This window comes from Coregonus lavaretus (assembly GCF_964263955.1).
Source record: "Coregonus lavaretus genome assembly, chromosome: 25".
NCBI lineage: Eukaryota > Metazoa > Chordata > Actinopteri > Salmoniformes > Salmonidae > Coregonus > Coregonus lavaretus.
This window is the reverse complement of record NC_140012.1, coordinates 30982855-31010399: the sequence shown is the minus strand read 5'-3', so window position 1 is coordinate 31010399 and position 27545 is coordinate 30982855. Positions and strand designations below refer to the sequence as shown.

Genomic DNA, 27545 nt, shown 5'->3' with positions numbered 1-27545 from the left:
AGTGCATTCACATAGACATACAAGCCCATGTCTGTCGTAGCTATGACATTTGAGTTCAGTTTGAGTTCACCATACATTGGGCAGACATAACATAACATGTCATTACATGGGCAGGTGTAATATTACATGTCATTACATAGGCAGAGATGTTGGCCGCCATGTCACCACATGTCACCATCCGCTAGTACTCTTTGAGTCATGCAGAAGTCTGGCTGCAGGCTCTCAATGGTACAGTCGGGAGTGTCCATGTTACAGAGGCTGCAGTCACAGCTCAGAGCCACAGGGTAGGTGACATGAGGGTCCACCCAAGGGGGACAGTCAGGTAGGCGGATCGAGATCTACGGCAGAGGTAAGGAAACCTCCGCTGCTATGATAACAGCCCTTGGTGGGGCTGGCTGACCAATGTTCAACCACACAACAAGGCACTCCAGTGAACTGCTGGGCTGTCAGGTGCTGCTTGGTAGAACTCCTCTGTCTGCAACGCCTCATCATCAAGTAGAGAGGGCAGTGAGTCAGATACTATGGTACTTTTAGTACCTGACATTAGGATTGTAACAGATGGTGGTAGAAATAACATAAGGATGGAAGTATAAACATGTAAGAAGGGTTTCAAATAGCTGTAGCTGCTATCTCGTTGTTACTCATAATGCCTACTCATGTCTCAGATAAAAACAAGCCACATCAACCCAACCTGAGGAATCTTTGTTAGCTAATTACCAGCTTCACTACAAACCGGACACACTTTTGCCATTTTACTGTTTCTGGCTATTTCTGTTATTTAGGATCATATGGGTTCTTCCTCGAATTAAAAAAATAGACTCTAAATGACATTGCCACGAGCTGCACCGCAGATATTGAGATTAGCAAGTTGCAAGACTGCTGTCACACACAGAATCTGCGCATGTGCACAGGTTCACTTCACGCTGTAACAGCGTGGTAGCCAGGGCACCAAACCAGCAGAGAAGTTGAGCCTCGCGCTTCAACACTCTTAGTTGTTGTGGAAATTGACCAACTGCTGTTTACTTTCTGCATCTGTCATATCGCTGAGTCTATCTTTTTAAAATCGCTTTATTCTAGAATCAGCCTCCCAGTCGCTCAGCTTTATTGATCAAGGAGAAGTGGAAGTGGTAGCTTGTCTTTTAGTTGAAAACACTGGTGGTTCATTCTGTTAAACTCAGCGTCTCGCCTGTGGTTTGAACCTCATAGCTCAGCCTATTAAAAGCTGCTTTCATCTATGCATTTTAAAAGAAAGCTCTGAATCCAAATATATCCTCATGGCAACCCCTTCAGTTTTATGGTAGGACGGACCTGGGTATTTCTAATGCCTGGCTTGTTTACCCTTAATTGGGCTGATTCAGGGAGACTGACAATCCCAGCAACAGATGGTGTAGATTAGGCACACAATTATTGCCTTTTACATTACTTTATGAGCAGCGCAAGCTGGCAATTATTTACTGTGTGTGTCTTTATGAGAGAGTGAGTTTGCCAAAACTGACACAGTTTATAAATTCTGTGCAATGGATGTGCCGTGTGTCTCTGTGTCATTCATGGAGAGAGTGCATGAGTTATTGAAATTCTGATCAGCAGGCAGCCCAATTAGTGAACAGGAGTTAGTAGCAGGGTGGATCAGAGGGGCGGGAACAGGGCTCTGGAGATCCCCATCAGCTACACCCATCATGGAGCTGGGAGCTATAAGGACTGATGGAGCTATAAAGACCTTCCACTACCTTCCTTAGACTGCCTCAGCCCGTCACAACAGACTACAATACTACCCCCACACTCACCTCAAACACAGCAATTCCGTTCTTTTACTTTTAGATCTGTGTGTATTGTTGTGAATTGTTAGATATTACTGCACTGCTGGAGCTAGGAACACAAGCATTTCGCTACACCCGCAATAACATCTGCTAAATATGTGTATGAGACAATACAATTTGATTTCATTTGAACACCCCCCCACACTCAACTCAAACACAGCAACACCACCCGCCCCACACTCAACGCCACTCACCCCAACTAACCTCAAATACGGCAACACCACCCCACACTCACCTCCACCCACCCACACTCACCTCCACCTGCTCCACACTCATCTCAAACATAGCAACACAGCCCCACCCGCCCCACACTCACCTCCACCCGCCCCCACACTCATCTCAAACACAGCAACACCACCCCCACCCGCCCCACACTCATCTCCACCCGCCCCAACTCATCTCAAACACAGCAACACAGCCCCACCCGCCCCACACTCATCTGTGAACTTCCCACCCACCTCTACTAGTACTACTGTTGTGTGCTATGAATCTTTGTATAGTGTTTTTGACTTCCTCTGTGTGATCTGATCATTGTCCTGATCTTTCAGAGTTTGCCTATGGAGGACACCCATATCCATTTTCAGGGATATTTGAGATAACGCCAGGGGATGCCACAGAACTCGGGGAGACATTCAAATTCAAGTGAGTATCACGGCTTAAATCGAGGGTTTCTTGAAAAACAAGGTATGGTTAGTTGCCTAGTTGAGCTAAAACATGAGAACATCCTTAAACCTGTTTGTAGTGGAACCAGTACTGTTGTTGACGTTTTGGTAGATATGTTTACTTATGTGTTCTTTCTTCACTGCTTGTGATGGATTCTGAAAACTGGTCATTTCTATTCATAATGGTCAAGTTTTTTTTTTCTTCTGTTAAGCAGAACATAGGATCACGAGAATACCGAGAAGTCACATAGGATTTCTGCCTCAAGCGACACTGAGGATCACATGAATAGCTAATGGTTACTGACAGTTTTTTTCTTCAATTGTTGTAGAGACAACCTGCATAGCCAATTTATTTTCTTTATCTAGCAATAATTTTGTGACAAGGATGCTCCCTAAAATGGTCATCATTATTTACTGGCTTGTTGAAGTGTCTAGCCTTTACAGCTATGTTCAATGAAGCACACTGTTACAATTATAGTGATGGAGGAGGAAGAAGAAGAGTGAAATCTCAGCTGGACTTACATAGAATGTTATTTACACACTTGCCTGTATAAGAGTACAGAAGAACGTGTGAGTGGAGTTGGGGTGTTTCTACAGCATGTCCTTGCCGATGTGCGTGCATTCATGCAAGCCCCTAGTTGGCGTCTGGCTACTTTTGATTGTGTGTGTACTGTGTGTGTGAGGCTTGAGCGAGTGGCTCTGTAGCTTGTTTGCATAAATGATGCTCTAGTTGAGCAGCCCCATGGCACTGGAGTGTCTCTGCTACTGATGCCAATGAGTAGAACATGTTCTAAATAAACGTTCTGTGTATGGTTTGTTTATTTCTTTGTGTGTGTGTACACCTGCTATGGGAGGATACTATATGGGAGAGACGATAAAACATCACAGTAATGTTGGTTGGATGACGCAATTGTTTTGCGTTCTACATAAAAACAACTTGCAGGATCTTCTATATAATCATTTCCAGGGGTTGCCTAACTATTGTCATGTCCTCCCTCACATAATGCCTCCAGCATCCATTTTCCTAACTTACCTTTATCTATATAGCTCTATGTGCACTCTACTTATTTGTATATAATGTATGTAAACTCTGTGTAAACTCCTCTGTCTGTATTCTGTCTCTAAATGTTGTCTATCACGAGCAGCACCATATCACTAAGTAACATTCAGAGTGTGTGTAAATGTCCTTGGCGAATGAAGATGATTCTCATCTTCTGATGGTGGTTGTTGAGTGATAAGGCTGCTCCTGTTTATGTACAGCAATGCTCCGAAGATACTGTAGTTGCTAACACCGTGGTCCATTTCTCGCCCACAGCTCAGACATGCTGCATTTTGGTTAGGCTGAGTCACTTCTGTGAAGATGAAGAGCTTCATCTATAATTGAAGTGAACTCTGCCTGTGTAGTCATTACTCAGATGGGCCGGTCTGTTGTGTAGATTCCATGCATAGCATTTTTTATCTAAAATGATAAAAGGTAGATTATGAAGTCTTTAGGCAACATTTTACATCCGCAAAACTGCCCTTGAGCTCTGCAAATAATCTTGAATAGTCACAATAAGTAGGAATTATAATTTCTCATTTTAAAATGTAAAACATTGCCTTGTATGGTGAAAAAAGGTGCTTAGAATTGACCTTCTCCTCTGTGTTGATCCTGTTCCTGGCATCAGAGAGGCCATTGTTCTGGGCAGCACAGACTTCACAGAGGAGGATGTGGAGCGCATTGTGGAGGAGCTGGGGAAGGAGTACAAGGGGAATGCCTACCACCTCATGCACAAGAACTGTAACCACTTCTCCTCAGCCCTGTCGGAGGTAAGGGACGCTCTGAACATTCACTCACTCACACACACACACACACACACACACATATATTATTTATGCCCAAGCTCTCCTTAAGGAAAGACAAAGGCCTATATCCCTGCGTTGTCCAGGGTGCGTCACAGTGGTCCACATAAGACAAGAATTCCATCCTCCCCACCAGCTCACCTCTTGTCACCAGGGCTAGAGCATTCTAGGTCAGGGTGCCTGGATGTAGTGCCACTTTGCCCTGACGTTGAACCTGCCAGATGCCAGGTCCAGCCTAGCACAGTCTCACAAAGAGCAGAGAAGGAGAATCCCCCACACCCCACGGGACAGATGACAAATATCTCAACCTGTGTTAGTTCAGTGTGTTGAGTAGAAGCCAAGCAATTTGAGTTTATAAGTACAGTGTTAGAGCAGATTGGTGGAGCGGGTGAATAATGAGTATGATTACACCCATCATTTGTGTGGCAGACAGGAATTAGAGAGCTCTGCTGCAAGCCCAGACACACTGCCCCAGCTGCCAGGCCCACTGCCCCAGCTGCCAGGCCCACTGCCCCAGCTGCCAGGCCCACTGCCCCAGCTGCCAGGCCCACTGCCCCAGCTGCCAGGCCCACTGCCCCAGCTGCCAGGCCCTGTCATACACCACTGACAGAAACTCCTCCTGACTCATACACCTACATATGCAAATACAACACACACACATATACTAGCAAACACCTACATATGCAAATACAACACACACACATATACTAGCAAACACCTACAGACAAACTCACTCTCTCACACATGTATGCTCACACAATGTGACTGTTTGAATAGAATTCATTGCATAGTTGTCACGATCGTCTACAACAGGAGACCAATGCGCAGCGTTGCGAGTGAACATGATTTATTAAATAACGTAACCACGAAAAACAAAAGACGATACGTGAAGTTCAACACTGAATACAACTATCAGCAACAAGGAAACAAAAACCCACAAACACAAGGTGAAAACTGACAGTTTAAATATGGCTCCCAATCAGAGATAACGAGCCGACAGCTGACACTCGTTACCTCCGATTGGGAGTCATCGACGACAACATACAACATAGAAATACAACCACCAGACCTGCAGACATAGAAATACACCCAACAGACTACCAACATAGAAAAACACCCAAATCCCCAACAAAACAACATACACTCTAGCTCACAATACCAAGTCCTAGAGCCAGAGTGTCACAGTACCCCCCCCTAAAGGTGCGAACTCCGGGCGCACCAGCCCACAGTCTAGGGGAGGGTCTGGGTGGGCGTCTGTCCACGGTGGCGGTTCTGCCCCTGGTCGTGGTCCCCATCCCACCTTAGTCACCACCCGCTTCCCTAGCCTCCTCCCAATGACCACCCTCCAACTAACCCCACCTGGACTAAGGGGCAACACCGGACTAAGGGGCAGCCCCGGGATAAGGGGCAGCACCGGGATAAGGGGCAGCACCGGGATAAGGGGCAGCACCGGGATAAGAAGCAGCACCGGACTAAGGGGCAGCACCGGGCTAAGGGACAGTACCTGACTAAGGGGCAGCACCGGACTAAGGGGCAGCACCGGACTAAGGGGCAGTATCGGACTAAGGGCCAGCACCAGGATAAGGGACAGCACCAGGATAAGGGACAGCACCAGGATAAGGAGCAACACCGAGCTAAGGGGCAGCACCTGACTAAATGGCGGATCCTGGCTGGCTGGCTCTGGCGGATCCTGGCTGGCTGGCGGATCCTGGCTGGACGGCTCTGGCGGATCCCGGCTGGACGGCTCTGGCGGATCCCGGCTGGACGGCTCTGGCGGATCCCGGCTGGACGGCTCTGGCGGATCCCGGCTGGACGGCTCTGGCGGATCCTGGCTGGACGGCTCTGGCAGATCCTGGCTGGACGGCTCATGGCTGGCTGACGGATCTGGCTGCTCATGGCTGGCTGACGGATCTGGCTGCTCATGGCTGGCTGACGGATCTGGCTGCTCATGGCTGGCTGACGGATCTGGCTGCTCATGGCTGGCTGACGGATCTGGCTGCTCATGGCTGGCTGACGGATCTGGCTGCTCATGGCCGACTGACGGATCTGGCTGATCCTGTCTGACGGAAGGCTCTGGCTGATCCTGTCTGGCAGAAGGCTCTGGCTGATCCTGTCTGGCAGAAGGCTCTGGCTGATCCTGTCTGGCAGAAGGCTCTGGCTGATCCTGTCTGGCGGAAGGCTCTGGCTGATCCTGTCTGGCGGAAGGCTCTAGCGGCTCCGGTCTGGCGGACGGCTCTGATGGCTCATGGCAGACGGGCGGCTCTGCAGGCTTCAGGCAGACGGGCAGTTCAGGCCCCGTTGGGCAGACGGCAGACTCTGGCCGTCTGAGGCGCATCATAGGCCTGGTGCGTGGTGCCGGAACAGGAGGTACCGGGCTGAGGACACGCATCTCAGGGCTAGTGCGGGGAGAAGCAACAGGGCATGCTGGACCCTGGGGACGCACCGTAGGCCTGATGCGTGTTGCCGGAACTGGAGGTACCGGGCTGAGGACACGCATCTCAGGGCTAGTGCGGGGAGTCGGAACAGGGCATGCTGGACCCTGGGGACTCCCATAACGCCTAGTGCGGGGAGCCGGAACAGGGCATGCTGGACCCTGGGGACTCACCTCACGCCTAGTGCGGAGAGCAGGAACTGGCCGGGCTGGGCTGCCGACGCACACCGTAGGCTTCCTACGTGGCACAGGAACAGGCCGGGCTGGGCTGGCGACGCACACCGTAGGCATCCTACGTGGCGCAGGGACAGGCCGGGCTGGGCTGGCGACGCGCACCGGACACTTGGTGCGGGTGGCAGGAACAGGCCGAACCGGGCTGGCGACGCGCACCGTACGCTTAGTGCAAGGGGCCGGAACAGGCCGGGCTGGGCTGGCGACGCGCACCGTACACTTGGTGCGTATGGCAGGAACAGGCCGAACCGGGCTGGCGACGCGCACCGTACACTTAGTGCGAGGGACCGGAACAGGCCGTACCGTACGGGGAACACACACTACTGGCTGCACCTCGGGACTAGGAACGGGCCGGACCGAACTGGTTACACACCTCAGTACCTCACGCCGTGCCTCAACACCTTCCTTCCCTGCTTTACCCAGTAGCCCCCTTGACCTGGTAGCCCACTGAATCCGTCCCTTCTCTGCCTCCGTCAGCCCCCTTAACCTGGCAGCCCTCTGACTCTGCCTTGTGGCAGCCTCCTGCTGCTCCGTCGCCCAAGCCATGTGCCCCCCCCAAAAAATTTCTTGGGGTTGCCTCTCTTCCACGGGCTTCCAGCCTCGCCTTCGCGCTGCCTCCTCGTACCACCTCCTCTCGGCTTTGGCTGCCTCCAGCTCTTCACGAGGGAGGCGATATTCTCCCGGTTGTGCCCAAGGACCCTTTCCGTCCAATAACTCTTCCCATGTCCAGACCCTCGGCTCCTGGACACGCTGCTTGGTCCTTTGGTGGTGGGTTTTTCTGTCACGATCGTCTACAACAGGAGACCAATGCGCAGCGTTGCGAGTGAACATGATTTATTAAATAACGTAACCACGAAAAACAAAAGACGATACGTGAAGTTCAACACTGAATACAACTATCAGCAACAAGGAAACAAAAACCCACAAACACAAGGTGAAAACTGACAGTTTAAATATGGCTCCCAATCAGAGATAACGAGCCGACAGCTGACACTCGTTACCTCCGATTGGGAGTCATCGACGACAACATACAACATAGAAATACAACCACCAGACCTGCAGACATAGAAATACACCCAACAGACTACCAACATAGAAAAACACCCAAATCCCCAACAAAACAACATACACTCTAGCTCACAATACCAAGTCCTAGAGCCAGAGTGTCACAATAGTTCAATGATTTCCTCAGAGAACCCAGTGTATTTGAACCAAATTGTTCTAGAGAGAGGAAATTAGGCTAATTGTCAATTCTTACAGAGCATTCTGTCTTCTCCCATCATTTACACCCCTTGGTCTTGTTGATTCCCATCTTTATAATGAAACACTGCACTAGTGCAGTGGGTATTCACTTCTGTGGCCGTTCCTGTCTATTAGGGACTGTCTTTAGCTGTGAAGTACGTGTGAATGTGTTTCCTGGGGACGGTGAAGAGGGAGGTGACTAATACTCAGATGTCTCTAACACTGATAATCCTCTCTTCATTTGAAAGGCAAATGAAGTGGGCCTGATGACACTCTGGATAAGAACATATTTACAGTGAAACCAGCACCTCTTCCTCTTGAAGTGTTGAAACACTCATTTAGCTCGTATCATTTTGTTAACACTGCTACAACCACACACGTCTAGTATGACTCAATGTATGACTATATTGTGTAGACTGAGTCAGAGCGTTGTTTATAGTCATTTGTGATTCCCACCCCAAAAAAAAGTATATTAATGTAAGCAAATAATTTTAAGATGTATCTATGCATAGCCTAGATATGTAATCTTGTTGTAGAGTCCTCTCCCTATTGGATGATAGAATTGTTCAGGAATAGAATGGAGATGTCTGCCTCAGGCATACAGCGCTTCTCTCTCTTCCTTGTTGTGTGGGAAGGATCTGTTTGACAGTTTCATTTTCTGACAGCCTGATTTGCTCGTGGGATTATGCGTGATTGCTCCACAGTGAAGGAATCTGTGAGAGAGAACTTTGAATGGGATTAGCTCTGCAAAGACCACCACAGATCCCCAGCTCTAGGTGTGATAGTTATTTATTTCAGACCTGTTAGGTTTCTGTGCAGAAATCCTACATCCAGGACGGCAGCCTATCATTGTCTTTCATTTCTCTGTGGTCTATTTTAGGTGATAATTTGCAAAAAAATGATGATACTGTATGGGAGAACACAGCATTCCTACTGAAACTGATTTCTCAACCGCAGAGAATCAATCGACCGATTGGTAGCCTATTTCTCATGGGTAGCCTATATAGACATATTGTCATTGGTAGCCTACATCAAGCCTCATGAGCAATGTCTTGCCTTTTCATGTGAAATGTAGGCGAAGACTAACAACCTCACAATTACATTGTGCAGTTGTGAACATTAATGTCACTGCTCACAAGGATGTTAACCCACACACAATTGAAGCCCATCACTGCAGGCTTGTTTGAGGCGTTAAGGCTATTTTATAGCTCCATCCCATCAGGCCACAGCCTCCAGAATGATTATCCTCCTCTCTGCCTCAGTGCTGCTGCTGTTATCATCACACTTAGCTTGTTTTTCACAGCCAGAGGCTTTCCCCATCCAATACCTGGTTTTTCCAAAGTGGAATACTTCCATTACACGTCAAGAGGACTAAAGATACAAATCTACAGCTAATACCACTTTGAAAGAAAGGGCAATTTGTGTTTCTCTGCATTTACTGGGTCAGTTTGTTGGTTTGGTGTTCGCTTTGGACCACAAGGTTTGAAAATATTGGTTTTATGGTTGCACTATTTTCACAGGAAATATATTTTTATCGTGATGTGAGAAATTCTAAGAATGTCATATGTGTTAGAGAAGCGAGAGGGGACAGATAACAATTCAACACCGGTGTCTTTGTCAGAGTCTTGACCAGAAGTAAACTCTTCCATTCACTGGGGTGATAACATGTTACTGTGCTGAGCAAAAGGAATGGTCCTGGCTAGTGGCCATTAATGAAGTCATTACATTGTAATGATGTCCGTACTTAGCAAGACGATACATCCACACTATTTTCACATTGTAATAGCACCCAGTCCATCAGATGAATAAGGGTCCAATTGAATACAGTCTAGTGGAGTACATTCCAATACCTCAATGACCATTAGCTATATCCTGCTTAGTAGGGCCAAATGCCTTACTGCTACAGTATCAGCAGATCCATTTCCAGTAAGGCCTAGCACTCTAGTATCAGGTATCAGTGCTGCATGTCTCTGTTCTACTCTGCGCTCTTCCTGTCTGTCCATCAGATCCTGTGTGGCAGGGAGATCCCGCGCTGGGTGAACCGGCTGGCCTACTTCAGCTCCTGTGTGCCCTTCCTGCAGAGCTGCCTGCCCAAAGAGTGGCTGACCCCGGCCGCCCTGCAGTCCAGCGTCAGCCAGGAGCTCCAGGGGGAACTGGAGGAGGCAGAGGACGCCTCCGCCTCTCTGGCCTCCATGAGCTCCATGCCTTCCCCCTCCCTCTCCTCCCCCCTCCAGGCTGCCCAGGGTTCCCCGACATCAGCCCCGCCGATAGGACTAGTCCCAGGGTTCACCATTGCCTTCAGTGACAGGCTCTGGCAGGGCCCCTCCACATGGACAGGCTTACTGTACTGTACACCACTCTGCCAATAGACACTAACCCCAAACCCAACCCACCCCCTACCTACCGCCCCTGCCTACTGCGCTCCTGATGAGACTTGCCATCCACCAGCGGCATTGAAGCCCCGCCTACACTGACTTGACTGGCAGACTTGGGGTAATGGCTACAGGCTCGGAGTACTGTTGTTTTACACGTAAAAAACAACATTCAGATCATGTTTTGTGTAATTTCTTCATTTTCTTGGCCTTTATTTTATATACTCAGGACTCTAAAAAAATATTTTCTATGTTTAGCTTCTTTTGCTTTTCTAACGCTTTAGTCATCACTCTATATAGCATTTTCTAAAATGCATTTTTAATCCTCTTTTGTTTACAACCTGTTTGTGTGTGTATGTTTATGAGTGTGTGTTTTACAATTACCGAGAAGCTACCACCTGGGCCAAACACCTCCACACTTTTCTTACGACACACACAGCTGATGTCTACCCCCGTGGCAGCTGTGCCTGGAGATTTTTACTGAACCTGCTCGTTGAGCTCTGCACTGTTTCTCTATAGTTTACCTGTTTCTCTCTTTGTAAAGCAGCGGACTCCTTAACCTAGAATAACTAACTTACTTCAGATGTTTTACACCGTTTTTAGAGTCTTCTGTGTAACTGAAAATATTTGTATCTCATTTTAAAGTTATTAAAGAAAAATATATGACATAGATTGTTGTTTTAATGAGTTATTAACTAAACGTATTCTCCCTACTGAACATGGTGCTGATGTCAATATAGCTTAATTACATTTCTAATAGCCAGGAGGGAGTCAGCCTATTTGTATGCAGACTCCCCCCTCCTCCATCTGGGTTGCTGCTGTTGCCCTTGACTGCAATAACATCTCTGTGACAGAAATCTGATTGGCCTCCATTGTTTGGATTGTACTTGGCACATACCTATGGCTATTGAACAACACTCAACTTGTATTAACATGGGTTTTCCTGTTGAAGTAGCAGTTGTTGCCCAAACAGGATATTTCCCCACAGTATATGAAGGCTCCAGACTGATTAATGTTAGCAAAGAGACACTGTAGATTTCCCACCATTCATGACTCCAAAAAAAGCTAGATTCAAGCTTACTGTATTTTCTCTCAAGATAAATGTTCTGTGAAACTGACCAACCTGCTCAGGATGTGCTACCTCAATGGGAATTTTCATGGAACTTTCTGTCAAATGGAGAAGTTCTGGAAAAGTGAGCTGTCCATCTTAACTCAAAAGCAGTAGAGCTAACTACTAAATGTGATCATTAATATTTACTCACTGTGCCTTTTTGACCCTAGATACGCAATCCTGTTAGCCAGAATTTTCCATTTAGAGTGAGGTAGCTCAGATTTTCAGACCACCAAGGTCCTTGCTCGGTTGCCGTCAGTGTCAACTGTCTTCACTCAGATCTCTGTGTTGACATATTTCCACCTCTCATCACCAGCCAAGGCACCAAAGGATCAAGTCCCCTAGATCTACTCTGTCATGGTGACTTGAATGACACACTTCAGATATGTCAGGATGGCTTTTTCCTCTGGAAGTCCTGTTTCTGTTACACCTCTGAGGTGTGATGACCCCTAGTGGCGTAGTGAACACATTGCCCTGTTTAAATGAAAAATATCTCCATGAACAGTGCGCTCTGTAGCATCAGTTTATTGAATGATGAGGATGAATCTATTGAAATTGACCGATCAAAATCAAACAACCATTTTTAAAATGATTATTAAGCCCCATTGAAACAGGAGGGGACAATTATTGACGGAATTGAAGAATTCTGAATTTTAGTGTTTTAGAGGCGGGTCTCAGTGACGGTCTCCGACAGAGTAACCACAGTCTGTGTCTCCTCTGGCTGCCTGCTCAGATTATTTTTACAGCAGAGTAAAGCCTCCACTACCTCTCTGGGGCCCTTAGTCATGAAGATATAGAGGAACGGGTCCATTAGAGGACTCAGATACAGCAACAGATTGGCAATCAGCCCTAAGTATCGTACTTCCTCCTTCAACGACTTGAGCAGAATGTTCAGAATGAAGGGAAGAAACAGCACGGTATAATTGGTCAGGATGACCGCCAGTACGCCCACAGTCCTTTTTATCTCCGCTGTAGAAGTTGACCTGGAACATAGCAACGCTCTCCACGAGTCGAGGAAGAAAAACAACAATAAAGGGAAGGGAGTGAGAAGGGCCACTGCAAACCAAAACAAGTATTTAAACACTGCGAGGGCCAGAACAGCGATGGGCGCTCCCCACATAGCCAGGGAGATGATGGAGGACTGTTTAATCTTACTGCAGCAGCCGTAGCACTGTGGGTACGCCACCAGCAGGTGTCGCTCCTCTGCAATGCAAACCATAAAAGTGATGTTGGAAATGACGCGAAAATAAAAGATGAGGGTAGCAGTGTCAGCCGATAGGATACTCCCAGTGGCAGCCTGTGGTCTTCCAATGAAACTGAAAATGTCTGAAACAAGAAGGCTGATGACATGGACAGGTACAGGGTTGGGACCTTTGACCAGGTTCTTCATGGTGTAAAGGGCCAATCCAATGGCAGGTAGCCCAACGGCAAATGTTATCCAGCCAATGACCTCGGCAACGCGGTCAAAAGTAGTGTCAGCGTTTGTGTTGTTAACATATCCTATATTCATATAATTATCCATGGGGTCTGGTCATTTGAGGTGGTTTATTATGTCTTTTCGTTGTGTTTAGTTGCATTTACTAGTATAGTCATGAGTCATGTGACCGCGTCCTCTCGTCTTTCACACACTATAATGACAGCAACATGGAAGAATGTATTAAATTCATTTAGGAGTATGTGTACAACATTTTAAATAATCACATTTGTTTAGTCTGTCAGTGACAGGCTACAGTACATTCTAGGCTACAAACAGTACGTAGGCATTCTCCCAATATCACTTCTATGTCACTCTACTTGTCCTTGAGCAGTTTAACTGTTCTTTCTTTAGTAAGACCTGTTGCTTAAAGGCTACTCACATACTTCCATCCCGTGTTCATGAATATTTTATATTTAAAATGTTTCCTGAATTCCATTCATCCCCATAGCATTTAGATCCTTTGGTATTGCCTCCCCCTGCCAAAAATAGACAGAGATAATCCATGGCCTTACCTGAAGTAGGTTTGGAGAGAACAGCATGGAAAGAGCGTTGTGTGTTCCTCCTCAGTGTATTTTACCTTGCAGTTGATGGGTGAACGTCAAATACTGTACCTGGATGATCCCCTGTACCTGGATGATCCCCACAGTAGGTGATGCGACTGGTACCAGGTCCATGCTATGAATTGGATTGATTTGCTTTTGGCTTTTTTATATAAATGTTTTATTGGTGCTGAATAGCATGGTCACTTATCTTCCTAGAACTGCTAGATAAACGGTTTCAATGAAGCTATACAGACTCACATTTCCCTAAGTTCCAGTTGAGCTATGCTGATGGTAATGTAAAGTGTCAATTTGCATTTTGTACTTTGCTTAGTCTATATGTCAGGGCCTAGTTCCTCCTAACAGACACTGATGTCATTTTAACACATTCCTGTAACACATCAATGAATCTTAAAGGAGCTCAGTCATCCTAACCAACAACACTCAAAAGAGTGGTTGAACTCATGAACTTCCCTGTCAAATATCTTTCTTTAGTTAATCAACTATGTGAGCCCACAATTTCAACATTAGTGACAAGGAAGTCATTTTTCTGAAGTATTTGCTCAATAATTTGTTTAAGTTGCATTTGTGTGTGGTGGCGGACTGTTCTGACTTCAGCATTATGTCTCAACATATTTGTCTTAAGTCTGATGGACAGAGACATTGTATCTGACCTATAAAAGTGTGGTGCAGTATTGCTAGAAAGAGTTTGGTTTTTATTCTCAAGTAGCTGCCTGTACTACATACAACACATCAAGTCTGTGAATATAAAACTAACAGCTTCTTCACCCAAAATGGTGTATGCGTATTATAAGATGTATGCATGAAGTGTATTATGTTATACGTAAGATTTAATATTCCTGTTGTCATTATGAAATACAAAGCAGTGAAGTGGAAACTTTGTGTGGAATGGATTAGGATCAGGGTCTTTTAACCACTGTTAGTAATGTCATGGTTATCTCCCTGGCCAATCATCTATCTAAGACTGACAAATATATAGTCACAAAAATTGTGCAATGACTTTTGACATCCTTGAATGGTGAAGGACTTCCTGTCTAACTGTATTTAAGGCCCAGCCACTGGGTGCGCACAGTGAGTATCTGTGGCATAAAAAAAAACAGTTACTGGACAATTTTTTGCATGTTTCTAACTTGCATTTACACTTCCTGATAATTGGTTGATTTATTGTAAAAGGCTTATTGCCTCTTCTGATAAGAGCTACAAGACAAACAGAAATTCATATAAATTAACCTCCAGGTAAGACCGTACTGTAGATTTCACATGATTGCTAAAGGGCTATTTGAACTTTGCTTGTGCTACACATGTTAAACACTGAATTGCGCAGTGATTACTTAATTTTTTTTCTATTAGTATGTGATATTCATAAATGTGGTTATGGCTCTATTTGTATTTATTATGGATCCCCATTAGCTGCTGCCAAGGCAGCAACTACTCTTACTGGGGTCCAGCAAAATTAAGGCAGGTATACATTTAAAAAAACATTACAATACATTCATAACAGATTTCACAGCACACTAAGTGTGTGCCCTCAGGCCCCTACTCCACTACCACATATCTACAACACAAAATCCATGTGTACGTGTGTGTATAGAGCATATGTTATCATGTATGCATGTGTCTGTGCCTATGTTTGTGTTGCTTCACAGTCCCCACTGTTCCGTAAGGTGTATTTTTATCTGGTTTTAAAATCTGATTAGTTAATTGCATGAACATTGCATAAAAAAATATATTTAAGGTATCCTAACAATTACACATTGATGTAAGAATATGACTTTGAAAATGCCTTTAGAAAATGTATTGATTACGGAATGAAAAGGAGCGAATTTTTTTATTTTTTGTATATTGCTAAGGGATATTGTACTTTGACAGGTCATTTTGGATTACATATTCAGTTTTACAAAGAATACGCAGTGAGTAGAGCTATATTGAGCCTACTTCCTTATTTTTTTTAAGGAAATGCTTAAGAGATTCTAAGGAAAAATACATGATGCAGCTCAACACTAGATCTATTTCAAATAATCATTACAGGAATCTTAGATGTCATAGAGTAAAAATTGTAACCACATATTTCACACTTTTTTTTTCTTAGTGTAGACACAGCAGGAAAATATAAAGTACCTTGAACTTGGAATCAGAAGAACCCTGCCATTCACTAGTTCCTGCAACAACAAGCACCATCAAGGATGGAAGCAAACCTCTCCAATATTTCTGACAGCATCACATCAAATAAGAGCCTCATTGAAACCATTGTATGTTGGACAACATTCTCCATTGGTCTTCCTCTGATCTGTCTGGCCATTTATGCCATGTACTTCCTGATCAGAGCTGATCACATTGCTCCAGTCTATGTTATCAACCTACTTATTGCAGATCTCATTCAGATTTGCATGAGGCCAATCATACTGTCCAGTAACGGGGGAATTGTAGTGATTTTGATTGAATTCTTTGGTATCAGTGCAAGCATTGGTTTCATGGTATGCATTGCTCTCGAGAGATACCTTGTGATTGCATTTCCTCTCTGGTACCGTTTTCGCCGTAACATCAAGTACTCGCTCATAGTGTCCTCCATTATCTGGGTGTTTCCTTTTATCCAAATCTCCCTGTTTTGCCTCTCACCGACTGTTGAGATTTCACTTATTTTGTTTGCAGCTATCCTCCTCATCCCCATCCCACTGCTTGCGTTCTTCCTAGTGGGCACATTGAAAGCTCTGTCCGTCTCCATCGCTGTGCCAGCCGTTGAACAGAGACGGATTATTGGTACCCTGGCCCTTGTGCTGGGCAATTACACAGTCCTGTTCCTACCCCTCATCATACAAACTCTGATATCAGGGGTAACAGCCCAACACAATGTGGAAATTGGGACAATCTTAGAGAGTTTCAGCCCCCTTGTGGATCCTCTGCTCTATGTGTTCATGAGAAAGGGAGCTAAGGACACTCTTCTGGCCTTTCACTGCTTCGACAAGCTGATGGGTGACCAGGAGCAGAGTCAGGTCACAAACACTATGACCATGACTGATACTGGAGTAGAAGGCTCCAGGTAGGACAGGTCCAGGATAATGGACTGTAGCTGTATGATTCACTATGTATAGTTCCTATCAAGCAACCAAATATGTATTTTGTTAACATTATACCTTGTTTTTGTTGTTGTAGTTAGAATGTGAAGAGTACATGCCTTTATAGTTAACATACAATGCATAACATACTGTATTGTACACAGGCCTATTGTGCATTGCCCTATCTTTGATGGGCTTGTATTGCAGCTTTTCAGAAATATATGGACTTTCCTTACTTCAATAAATTGATACTGTGGATATTTGAGATTGCTCTTTCTATTATTTTATCCCCATTCTCTCCCTGAGTCCCTCTAAAAAGAGAACACTAAAAGTGGTCATGTTATAGACAGTTTATTCAGATCCCAATATGAGTACAAGTACATTCACATAGACATACAAGCCCATGTCTGTCGTAGCTATGACATTTGAGTTCAGTTTGAGTTCACCATACATTGGGCAGACATAACATAACATGTCATTACATGGGCAGGTGTAATATTACATGTCATTACATAGGCAGAGATGTTGGCCGACATGTCACCACATGTCACCATCCGCTAGTACTCTTTGAGTCATGCAGAAGTCTGGCTGCAGGCTCTCAATGGTACAGTCGGAAGTGTCCATGTTACAGAGGCTGCAGTCACAGCTCAGAGCCACAGGGTAGGTGACATGAGGGTCCACCCAAGGGGGACAGTCAGGTAGGCGGATCGTTTCATAGCGGACGTCCCTGTAGGTGCACACGTGCTGGTACACAGTGGAAAATGGGCTCTTGAAAACCAGCTCCTGGTAAATTAATACACAGGAGGAAAGGTAAATGTAGATCAATGTTTTCTTTTGTTTTTAAGCATTAGGGGTTCTGTTTCTAGTCTTTGATACACTTGGTGTACACAGTGTCAATATAAGAAAGTTATAAGGCCTAGCTAAATAAGATTATACTAACACCTGCATAGTACATACAGATGATACTAAACCACTGTATAGATTGTACCTTGGTGAAGCAGTGGCCACTGCAGATGGGGGTTTGAATGACTAAGCACGTTGGGCAGCCTTCCTTCTCCAGAGACACAGTCTGGTTGATGGGCTGACAGGGCTGCATGAGAGACCCCTCAACAGGTTCCAGGAGGATGCACAGGAACAGGGAGATCATCAAGGTGCCTACATGAAGACCTAACATCCTGAAAGAGAGCCTAAGTGAAAACAAATTATCTTCTCTGGCATTAGAAATGGTGCAGAGTGTAAATAGCTTATTATGCACAAATTAATGTTGTAATAACTATATATAACAGTAAGAGAAGTCTGATTAATATAGATAGGTTTACCTGAAGGACTCAAAGGGCTCAGCAGGCAGCAGAAAGTTGTGTTCTAATGGGCAGTGTGTTTGGGCATTTATACAGTGGAGGAGGCTAGTATCCAGGGTTGGATGCTCAGCTCATGATTTCTCCCCCTTCACAACAACCTTGAAATGAATCCCATGTTTGTAACAGAATGGATTACTTTGACACAATGACTTCCTCCTGACCTCTACGTTGCACAGTTTAGACTTCTATGTGGACAATGACATTGCATCAAAATATTCATTCATTAGACACCCTAATCCCTCAAGAGTTGATGGCTTTATAGGGTCAGAGTGACATAATTGTCGTAGTTTTAGATCCCTGCTGTACACAGGAAGGATGTGTTTGGATGTTAATGCTGCTCATGTTATCAAGGTCCAAGCAAGTACATTTTGTTGAGATAGAATTTCATTGACAGGATTAACCCTATTAATCACACACTTGTTCATTGGGACAATTGGGGTAGCCATTTTAGTTAGTGTGTGTATAGCCCACTGTTGGCTACTGCTCAAGGTTTTGGTAAAACATGCTATATCAGTTTGAAAGATTTACCACATATAAAAAAACATTAAATATATCACATTTTAATTTTGAAAGTAGAGCTTATTTTTCAATAAATAATTATGTGTCAGCAAAACTTGGAGAAAATCTTCCCGGAACACGAAAGCTTTTGGCCACTGTTTCCTTTTGTCAACCCGTGGGTTAATATCTAACGAACCTGATAGTGCGCATGCTCAGTGTCCAGTGTTGTTACGAAAGTAAATGCAGGCGATGCTGAAAGTAATTTCTTCATAACAGGGTAAATCTAATGCCATAATGGCCGGTGAAGAGGAGAGTGACAAAAAGAAGGTAAGTGTCCAGGACAATGTCTATCAGAAAACATTGTCTGTGACAATGCTAACTTAGCTAGCTAACTAGCAGCAACTCAGTTGTTGAAGGTCAACATATTGGTGATGTTGTCGCTCCAGTAGTTGTCTAGTTTGCTTAACTTGGTAAGTTAGCTAGCTAACGGTAGTGTGCTATAGCTGAATAGATGTGTTTCTTCATAATTCTTTAACTAGCTGGCTAGCTACCCCTCTTTCGCGTCTGCCAGCTAACAGTATGAATGTAATATCATGTGATGATGTGTACAACATGTGTACAACATAAACAACCGTGATCTCGGTAAATCTCTGCATATTCTCTGTGTAGTTTCATCAACCATAATGTGTTTCATATATCGTATGCCACTTAGGGTTTCAAGGTGCTGGGTATTCTGGACGTTCAGAACACACCTTGTGCCAGAGAGGCTCTTCTACATGGATCTGGAGGATCCCTGGCTGCTGGCCTTTTGCACTTTTTGGCCACAAGTAAGTTTGCTTTCCCTGCAGATTCACAGTCTTATCTCAGAACCCATAACCTAATCTCGTGCCAGGTACATGTAACTCTGTCTTGAGTGATTCGTTTCGGTAAGTCTCTGCTTATTCTCTGTGTAACCCACTGTCCATTAATCTGAGCATAGTAGTAAGAATATTATATTACTTCTGTCATAGGTTTCTCCATTGATGATCTATTATATTGACAAGATAGCTGAGTGACTGCTCTAACAATGGATGTTGCCACGTGCATCCACATATCAGTACATTTATAACAGCATAAACATTACGAAACTTATATTAGATCAAATACCCCAATACTCACTCATAGACCTCCATACAAAAAAGGGCTTATCAAATCAAATCACATTTTATTTGTCACATACACGTGTTTAGCAGATGTTATAGCGGGTGTAGCGAAATGCTTGTGCTTCTAGCTCCTACGGTGCAGTAATATCTAACAATTTCACAACATATACCAATTCACACAAAAAAGTAAGGAATGGGATTTAAGAATATATACATATATGGACAAGCAATGACAGAGCGGCATGCACTAAGATACAGAATAATATTATAGAATAGAATGAATAGAATGCAGTATATACATAAGAGATGAGTAGTGCAAGATATGTAAACATTATTAAAGTGACTAGTGTTCAATTTCTTAAAGTGGCCAGTGATTTCAATAGGCAGCAGCAGCCTCTAATGTGTTAGTGATGGCTATTTAACAGTCTGATGGCCTTGAGATAGAAGCTGTTTTTCATTCTCTCGGTCCCAGCTTTGATGCATCTGTACTGACCTCGCCTTCTGGATGATAGCGGAGTGAACAGGCAGTGGCTCGGGTGGTTGATGTCCTTGATGATCTTTTTGGCCTTCCTGTGACATCGGTTGCTGTATGTGTCTAGGAGGGCGGGTAGTTTGCCCCCGGTAATGCGTTCGGCAGACCGCACCACCCTCTGGAGTGCCCTGCGGTTGTGGGCGGTGCAGTTGCCGTACCAGGCGATGATACAGCCCGACAGGATGCTCTCAATTGTGCATCTGTAAAAGTTTGTGAGGGTTTTAGGTGATAAGCCACATTTATTCAGCCTCCTGAGGTTGAAGAGGCTCTGTTGCGCCTTCTTCACTACACTGTCTGCGTGGGTTATCTCAGGCGGACAGATTTTGGGCGGAGTAAATCCTCTCCTTCACCTCTTCCTCTCTGGTTTCTCATAGTAATTCTCAATTTCTTACCCAAACCTTTAATTTGTAATTCACAGGTCGAGTGAAGCGGTCCTTTGACGTAGGTTTTGCAGGATTCATGCTTACCACACTGGGATCATGGTAGGTTTTCAAGTCAGTGTTGATGATTTATAAGCTAACTTGTTGGCTAGTTGATGCCCATTAAAAGCTAGAATCCTTAGTTGCTACATCAATTTTTGGACTTATAAATTAATGATATATATACCCACTGATTTTACATTCTACATTATAATATTTATTCAGCATGAGATGTTCTCATCTATTTTTGTGATACTACAACCCCTATGCAGCCTACACCCCAATACAGCCTGTACCCCTATGTAGCCTGTACCCCTATACAGCCAATACAGACTATACCCCTATGCAGCCTATATCCCTATACCCCAATACAGCCTATACCCCAATACAGCCTATACCCCTATGTAGCCTATACCCCTATACCCCAATATAGCCTACACCCCTATAAAGTATATACCCCTATGCAGCCTATACCCCTATATAGCATATACCCCTATACACTTATGCAGCCTTTACCCCTATGCAGGTCCCTGTGTATTGACCAGCCCTTTACAGTGACGGTCTATTTCTGCTGCCCCTCTCAGGTTCTACTGTAGAATTACCAATGCCCAGCTCCGTATGCAGCAAAGGTTGATCCAGGATGGCATCAAGAACAAAGTCATGTACGAAGGCACGAGTTTGGACACCGTCAGTAAACCAAAAGAACAGGAGCCTTGCCCTTCATGCCCTTGAAGTGATCACATGATCCTGTCATCAAATCATTGTTTCTTTCACACACCCTTGACTGCAGTTCACAATGTCCATAGCCTTTAACTGTTCTAATATTTATTGTCCTATTGGATCATGTTGTCAGGCATGGTTTGTCTGACTGATTTGTTTTATTTCTATGTAAAATAGTCTGTAACAAGTATTGTTTTTGTCCTCAATGGTGGATCCATTCATAATTATTTAAAAGATGATTGATTGTGCGCTGAATAAATATTGATTGACTTTCTGTATGGTGATGTTGTGTGTGGGCTAAATAATAAGAGCACTGAAATACAGTCTACTACCGTATCACCAGATGGCCACTAGATGGCAATCTGCATCATATCATACCACTGCACTGTGCTGTCCTAAATCCTCCACACCTCACTGCCTCTCATCCAGCCCTCCTCACTCATTCACTCCTGTTGGAGTGCAAAATGTGTGTTTCCAGTACAAATGTGTCTGACTGTGTGTATGTGTGTGTTCTGGGTCTCTAGGTCCAACAGAAAGCCACAGCGGAGAACTAGTCCTCTCTCCTGTCCTTATCTCTCTCCCTCTTGCACTCCTGTTGCCACTAAAGAGGCATGCATTTCATCTGACTGCAAACTGTGTGTGCGTCTTAGCCCCTAGTCTAGGTGTGACAGAAGGCCACAGTGGAGAAGCGGACCTCCCTCTCTCTCCACAAACTCCCGACACAGGTGCTGCATCAGTGATGACGGGATGGTTGTCCTGGGTGTCTCGATAGCTCACTGGCCCCTCCATCCTAGGGTTTAGCTGGGTGTCTCCATAGCTCACTGGCCCCTCCATCCTAGGGTTTAGCTGGGTGTCTCCATAGCTCACTGGCCCCTCCATCCTAGGGTTTAGCTGGGTGTCTCCATAGCTCACTGGCCCCTCCATCATAGGGTATAGCTGGGTGTCTCCATAGCTCACTGGCCCCTCCATCATAGGGTTTAGCTGGGTGTCTCCATAGCTCACTGGCCCCTCCATCCTAGGGTTTAGCTGGGTGTCTCCATAGTTCACTGGCCCCTCCATCCTAGGGTTTAGCTGGGTGTCTCCATAGCTCACTGGCCCCTCCATCCTAGGGTTTAGCTGGGTGTCTCCATAGCTCACTGGCCGCTCCATCCTAGGGTTTAGCTGGGTGTCTCCATAGCTCACTGGCCCCTCCATCCTAGGGTTTAGCTGGGTGTCTCCATAGTTCACTGGCCCCTCCATCCTAGGGTTTAGCTGGGTGTCTCCATAGTTCACTGGCCCCTCCATCCTAGGGTTTAGCTGGGTGTCTCCATAGTTCACTGGCCCCTCCATCCTAGGGTTTAGCTGGGTGTCTCCATAGCTCACTGGCCGCTCCATCGTAGGGTTTAGCTGGGTGTCTCCATAGTTCACTGGCCCCTCCATCGTAGGGTTTAGCTGGGTGTCTCCATAGCTCACTGGCCCCTCCATCCTAGGGTTTAGCTGGGTGTCTCCATAGCTCACTGGCCCCTCCATCCTAGGGTTTAGCTGGGTGTCTCCATAGCTCACTGGCCCCTCCATCCTAGGGTTTAGCTGGGTGTCTCCATAGTTCACTGGCCGCTCCATCTAGGGTCCAACTCATAACAAAGGTGGCAAAGGTAAAACAATGTAAGTTCACATTATCTGCCTCTACCCTGCATTGGCCCTATGCTGCCACATCACAATGGGCCTCTAATAGCCTTGTTCTTCTCAAAGTGTGCAGCTTTGTCGAGTGTCGTCATCCAATATTACATCCAGCTTACTAAGCAACTTGTGGATAGTTTGTCCCGACGGTCGGTAAATGTCAGTCTGCAGCAGCCAGTGAACTGTTCACAGAAGTATTTATTTGTAGAATAATAAATCAGTATGAAAAATGTATGCACTCACTAACTGTAAGTCGCTCTGGATAAGAGCTAAAATGTAAATGTAAATATGCAAAAACAATATTAGATGACAAAATAGACTTTAATGTGTTTACAATTAATTGTACATGGTACTTGATACATTTTTATATTTGGACTATCAAATTTCACTTACTTTCCTCAGTTCAGTTAATGAAAAACATTTAAAGAAATATCTGAAATAGACCACTCATATTTACATTTGGTATTTCATTTTCCTTGATCATTATTATATATATACTATACAGCTTACTATGTGCAGTCCAGGAAGGGAGTAATTACATTATGAATAATATAGTCTTATAATAATGATATGAATAATCAAACCATAAATAAGAATAGCAAGCTATTCTCTATCCTTTTTTAAACATTACCAAATGACAGAATAAATAGCTTTATAGACAGTTCTGCAACTATCAAAGATCCTCTGACAGGTGTTAAATAGTATCAAACACATACAGTAACAGAATCATCTTGATCGGCTTATTCTGAGTAATTCTGACCAGTGACCTCCATGCATTGCTTAACACTATAGCATGAAAAACTGCACAATATACTGTACGACACATAGCCTAGGAGGAATCCTGGTCTCATACTGTATGTGCTGTTGCCAACTCTTCTGTTATGCCATACTTGTTTAGTATGACAATGAAGGAATACAGAGAGGAGTTAGCAAGAGCACAAACAGACTGTTTCACCAGGCTACAAAGGTACATTTTACAATCACAAAGAGAAGCTGCTCTATGGTTTCAGTTTCTGGCAGCAAGAAATGAAGGAATGAAGATCCAGAGATGCATGCTCCTTCGTCCTCTCACAAACAAATATTGTTATTTTGATACTGGCCAGGATTGAATCCGGACCGCGGAAGATCTGCGTTGAATGCGATATCCGCGACCGCGGTAACGTTTGCTTAAAATGGTGCATAGCCAGAAAGGAGCTATCTGATTGAATCCTGCCCTTAGTCCTTGGACTGTTCCTTCACTGGGTCTTCATCTGTCCGGGTTTCATCTGTCCTCCCTTGACAAGCAGGTGGATCCACGCCTTTGGCGCTATTGATGCTGGCAGCTCCATCCACACCTCTGGAGCTTCTGACAGAGGCAGATCGGTCTATCTTAGGGGGATCCACATCTCTGGAGTTTCTGACAGTGGCAGCTCGATTCAAACCTCTGGTTCTAGTGCCTTCAGCTCTATCAACACCTCTGGAGCTTCGGACACTAACAGATCGATCCACACCTTTGGAGCTTCGGATGCTAGCAGCCCGGGCTAACTTAGTGAGGGTCTCCTCATAGGGCGTTGGCAGGTAGACCATGAGGAAGACTCCATCAGACATATCCGTCTCAGAGCTGCAGCTGGGCATCTGGTCTCTGCGCAAGGCCAGTGAGGACAGGAAGTCAGTGCTGCTCTCTGGGTCCTGGAGGTCCTGCAGATCTTGGAGCTCCTCCAGGTCCAGGGCGATGATGTTGGTCAGAGCCAACTTGCTGGTAGAGCACCTCCTGTAGACCAGGAAGCCAACGAGGCTGATGAAAAGGAGGGAAGTTGTTGCTACGACAATGTAAAGGATTAACTCTTTGCTCATGATGTCCTCACTGGGGGTCAACTCATTCCAGTGGTCACCCTGGCGATATCAGAGTAAAAGGTGTGAACAACACTAGTTACTTCTATTTCACATACTCTTAAACATCTCATCCATTTTGTTTAACAAGTGCATCCTGTTGATCAACTCACCTGAGCATGTTTGTCGAGAGAGGGGAGCGGCGACGGCCCAGATCCAGGGACCCAGTCAAGGCTACCTCTGCCCGCTGGCCCGAACTTCATCCAACCGCTATCCAGTAACATCCGCATGATGCTGGGCTGAAAGGCTGGGCTTGGAGCGCAGAGTGGAGCGACAATCAGAGCGATTATCACTCTCGTGTCAGGGTGTACAATACTTGCAAATGAGGGCATGACAAGCATGTGTCCAGCTAGGAGATCAACAAGGACATAACAGTGTCCAATCACAGCCAGGCTTCTCCAATCTCTTTGGATTTACTCACAGCAGCTCCGCATTTGGCCTATATAGTAAATAATGGTTACGTGGGTGGTTGGTCAACTGATGTGGTGAGTGAGGCGGATTTAATTTGGAGTGGGAAAATGCACTCTTAGAAAAAAACGATTATTCTGGCTTTCACCCACAAACACTTTTAGAAGCCTTTTTTTTTTTAAAGGTTCTGAAGAACCCCTCTTAGGGCATATGGAACCCTTTTCATCTATCTGTCAAGACCAATATCAATTGTATAAAATAAATATTCAGATAAGGTAATCGATTTGCTTGTTTATTCTACAACACATAACATAAAAGCGCTTTGAAATATACTGAGTATGAATACAAACATGAATACATACAATCTGAAGACAAATGACATCAGCAAGGGAGTCCAGCCAGAATAAAACACAAACATTATAATAGTTACTTTTTATCAAAGGCAGAAAAAAGCATTTAAAAATCACTGTGACAATATTGGCCCTCTTAGTGCTCTATTCAATCTGTGTCGTTGAAGAATTACAGATTGTGTGATAGATATGTAAAGGTAATTTCCGATTGAGCTGACATATGCAGCGTTTACAGTGAATGCAGTCTCCACTAACGCGGAAACCATGCCTTTAAATTTCATGCTGTAATGCAGAACTTCCACGATACGGATCGAAGAGCCTTTAGTAAGACATTCTTCCTGGCAGGCTTGTGCCATTCAGTTTGTCCATAATACCAACCAGTCATTCAGAGGAAAATGTAAAGAACTTACAAACAGGCAAAAGTTTGACGGTATATGTACACTTAGTTGCAGAACAGTACAATTTTCATAAAACATATTAATATTAATAACAATATATTCATTTAATGTTTAATAATTTAATAATTAATTGAATTTTGTTTGCCAAACACTTAAGATCACAGAATAATAAGTCAGTCAGTTAACAAACGGTTGTCTTAGTACATGAAAACATTACAGAAACCCTCAGTCATGCTCCACACATTCCTTTCTACATTTTAGAACACTTTCTCACTCAAATTGCCTTAAATAAAGCATTACACAATACACCTCTATACCATTGATGTCAAGTGAATTTGTTGAATCATGTGCTTTTGGTTATTAAAAAGCCCCCACATTGAACTGTGTTGAAAACAATTGCCATCTCATGGGATCATACTTATGTGTTCCAAAAGATCTTCACATTTTTCTCAAATATTGTTGATAATTGTTCCAAATGAATTGCCTTGAATCTTGAGGCAATCTTGAATCCTGATCATACAGCATGCGTGTGCCATAAAGTCATGTGCTCCCACACTGCAGAACATACGGAATTTGACTATTGATGGTTTCGAATAAATGCATCAACACAGATTGGGGCAGAGGAGTAAAAATGTGGTATAGGAAGCAATGATATTGCCACAGTCCAGGACATAGTTTGATACACAAACACTCCATTGTTTTTAATATCAACATCCATCATCGCATAAACTGATCACTTTGAACAAACTGTGTCAAATAATTGGGTCACAATCTACCCACAAATGATCAACTCAGACAATAAGGAATAGTAGACAGTTTCTCTCTCTCAAAGCCGCTTTTACGCCTATGCACTCTCTCTGGGTCCTGCTTCCTTTTCATCCTCAAATCAGCAGATCGGAAGCTATGGTAGATGAGACTTTTCTTGGAAATGATCAACAGTAAGAAGATAGTGCCTCTATATAACACATTCACAAGCTGCATGCTCAGCCTAGTTTCCAGAGAGATGATGCTGTAAAAGTATATGAAGGAATTTAACTTATTAATCATCAGCAGTTTACATCAAGGGCTCTATTCAATCTGTATTGCTGAAGTTCAGCTTTACAGCATGATCAGCCTGGTCTCAGAGTAGACGTAACATAATAAACATACATTTGAGGACACTCAAATTAGTATTATATGTTATGTATGGTATGGTTACAAAAGACAGGTTAAGGCAAAAACGAAAGGAGGATGTTTGTTTGGGTGGGCGTATAACACAAACGTATACCAACCCAAAGGTTGCGTGTTCGATTCTCATCACGGACAACTTTTGCATTTTAGCAACTACTTACTATTTTTTAGCTACTTTGCAAATACTTAAGCACGCTAGCTAAATCTTCCTACAGATTTACATTTAC

At 44.5% G+C, this 27545-nt stretch overlaps 3 protein-coding genes and 1 pseudogene across 4 annotated transcripts; 3 read left to right on the top strand and 1 right to left on the bottom strand.

Annotated features, from left to right (window-relative positions):
* The first annotated feature begins 198 nt into the window (after positions 1-198).
* Positions 199-10623, top strand: LOC311100889 (deubiquitinase DESI2-like; annotated as a pseudogene). The gene is made up of 5 exons: positions 199-228; positions 2105-2258; positions 2357-2459; positions 4147-4288; positions 10232-10623. The product of its transcript is annotated as a deubiquitinase DESI2-like (transcript).
* A 5222-nt stretch (positions 10624-15845) lies between these two features.
* LOC311100392 (proteinase-activated receptor 2-like) lies at positions 15846-16863 on the top strand. Its single transcript, XM_084141283.1, has one exon. The coding sequence runs from the start codon at positions 15929-15931 to the stop codon at positions 16784-16786; it is 858 nt and encodes a 285-aa protein (XP_083997409.1). The 5' UTR covers positions 15846-15928; the 3' UTR covers positions 16787-16863.
* A 472-nt stretch (positions 16864-17335) lies between these two features.
* On the bottom strand, positions 17336-17972 carry lhb (luteinizing hormone subunit beta; the record flags this gene model as incomplete). The annotated part of the gene is made up of 2 exons (XM_084141265.1): positions 17336-17581; positions 17787-17972. The coding sequence occupies 2 exons, from the start codon at positions 17970-17972 to the stop codon at positions 17336-17338; spliced, it is 432 nt and encodes a 143-aa protein (XP_083997391.1).
* An 880-nt stretch (positions 17973-18852) lies between these two features.
* Positions 18853-21741, top strand: cox20 (cytochrome c oxidase assembly factor COX20). The gene is made up of 4 exons (XM_084142192.1): positions 18853-18981; positions 19367-19481; positions 20747-20810; positions 21332-21741. The coding sequence occupies exons 1-4, from the start codon at positions 18949-18951 to the stop codon at positions 21477-21479; spliced, it is 360 nt and encodes a 119-aa protein (XP_083998318.1). The 5' UTR covers positions 18853-18948; the 3' UTR covers positions 21480-21741.
* The last annotated feature ends 5804 nt before the right edge of the window (positions 21742-27545 follow it).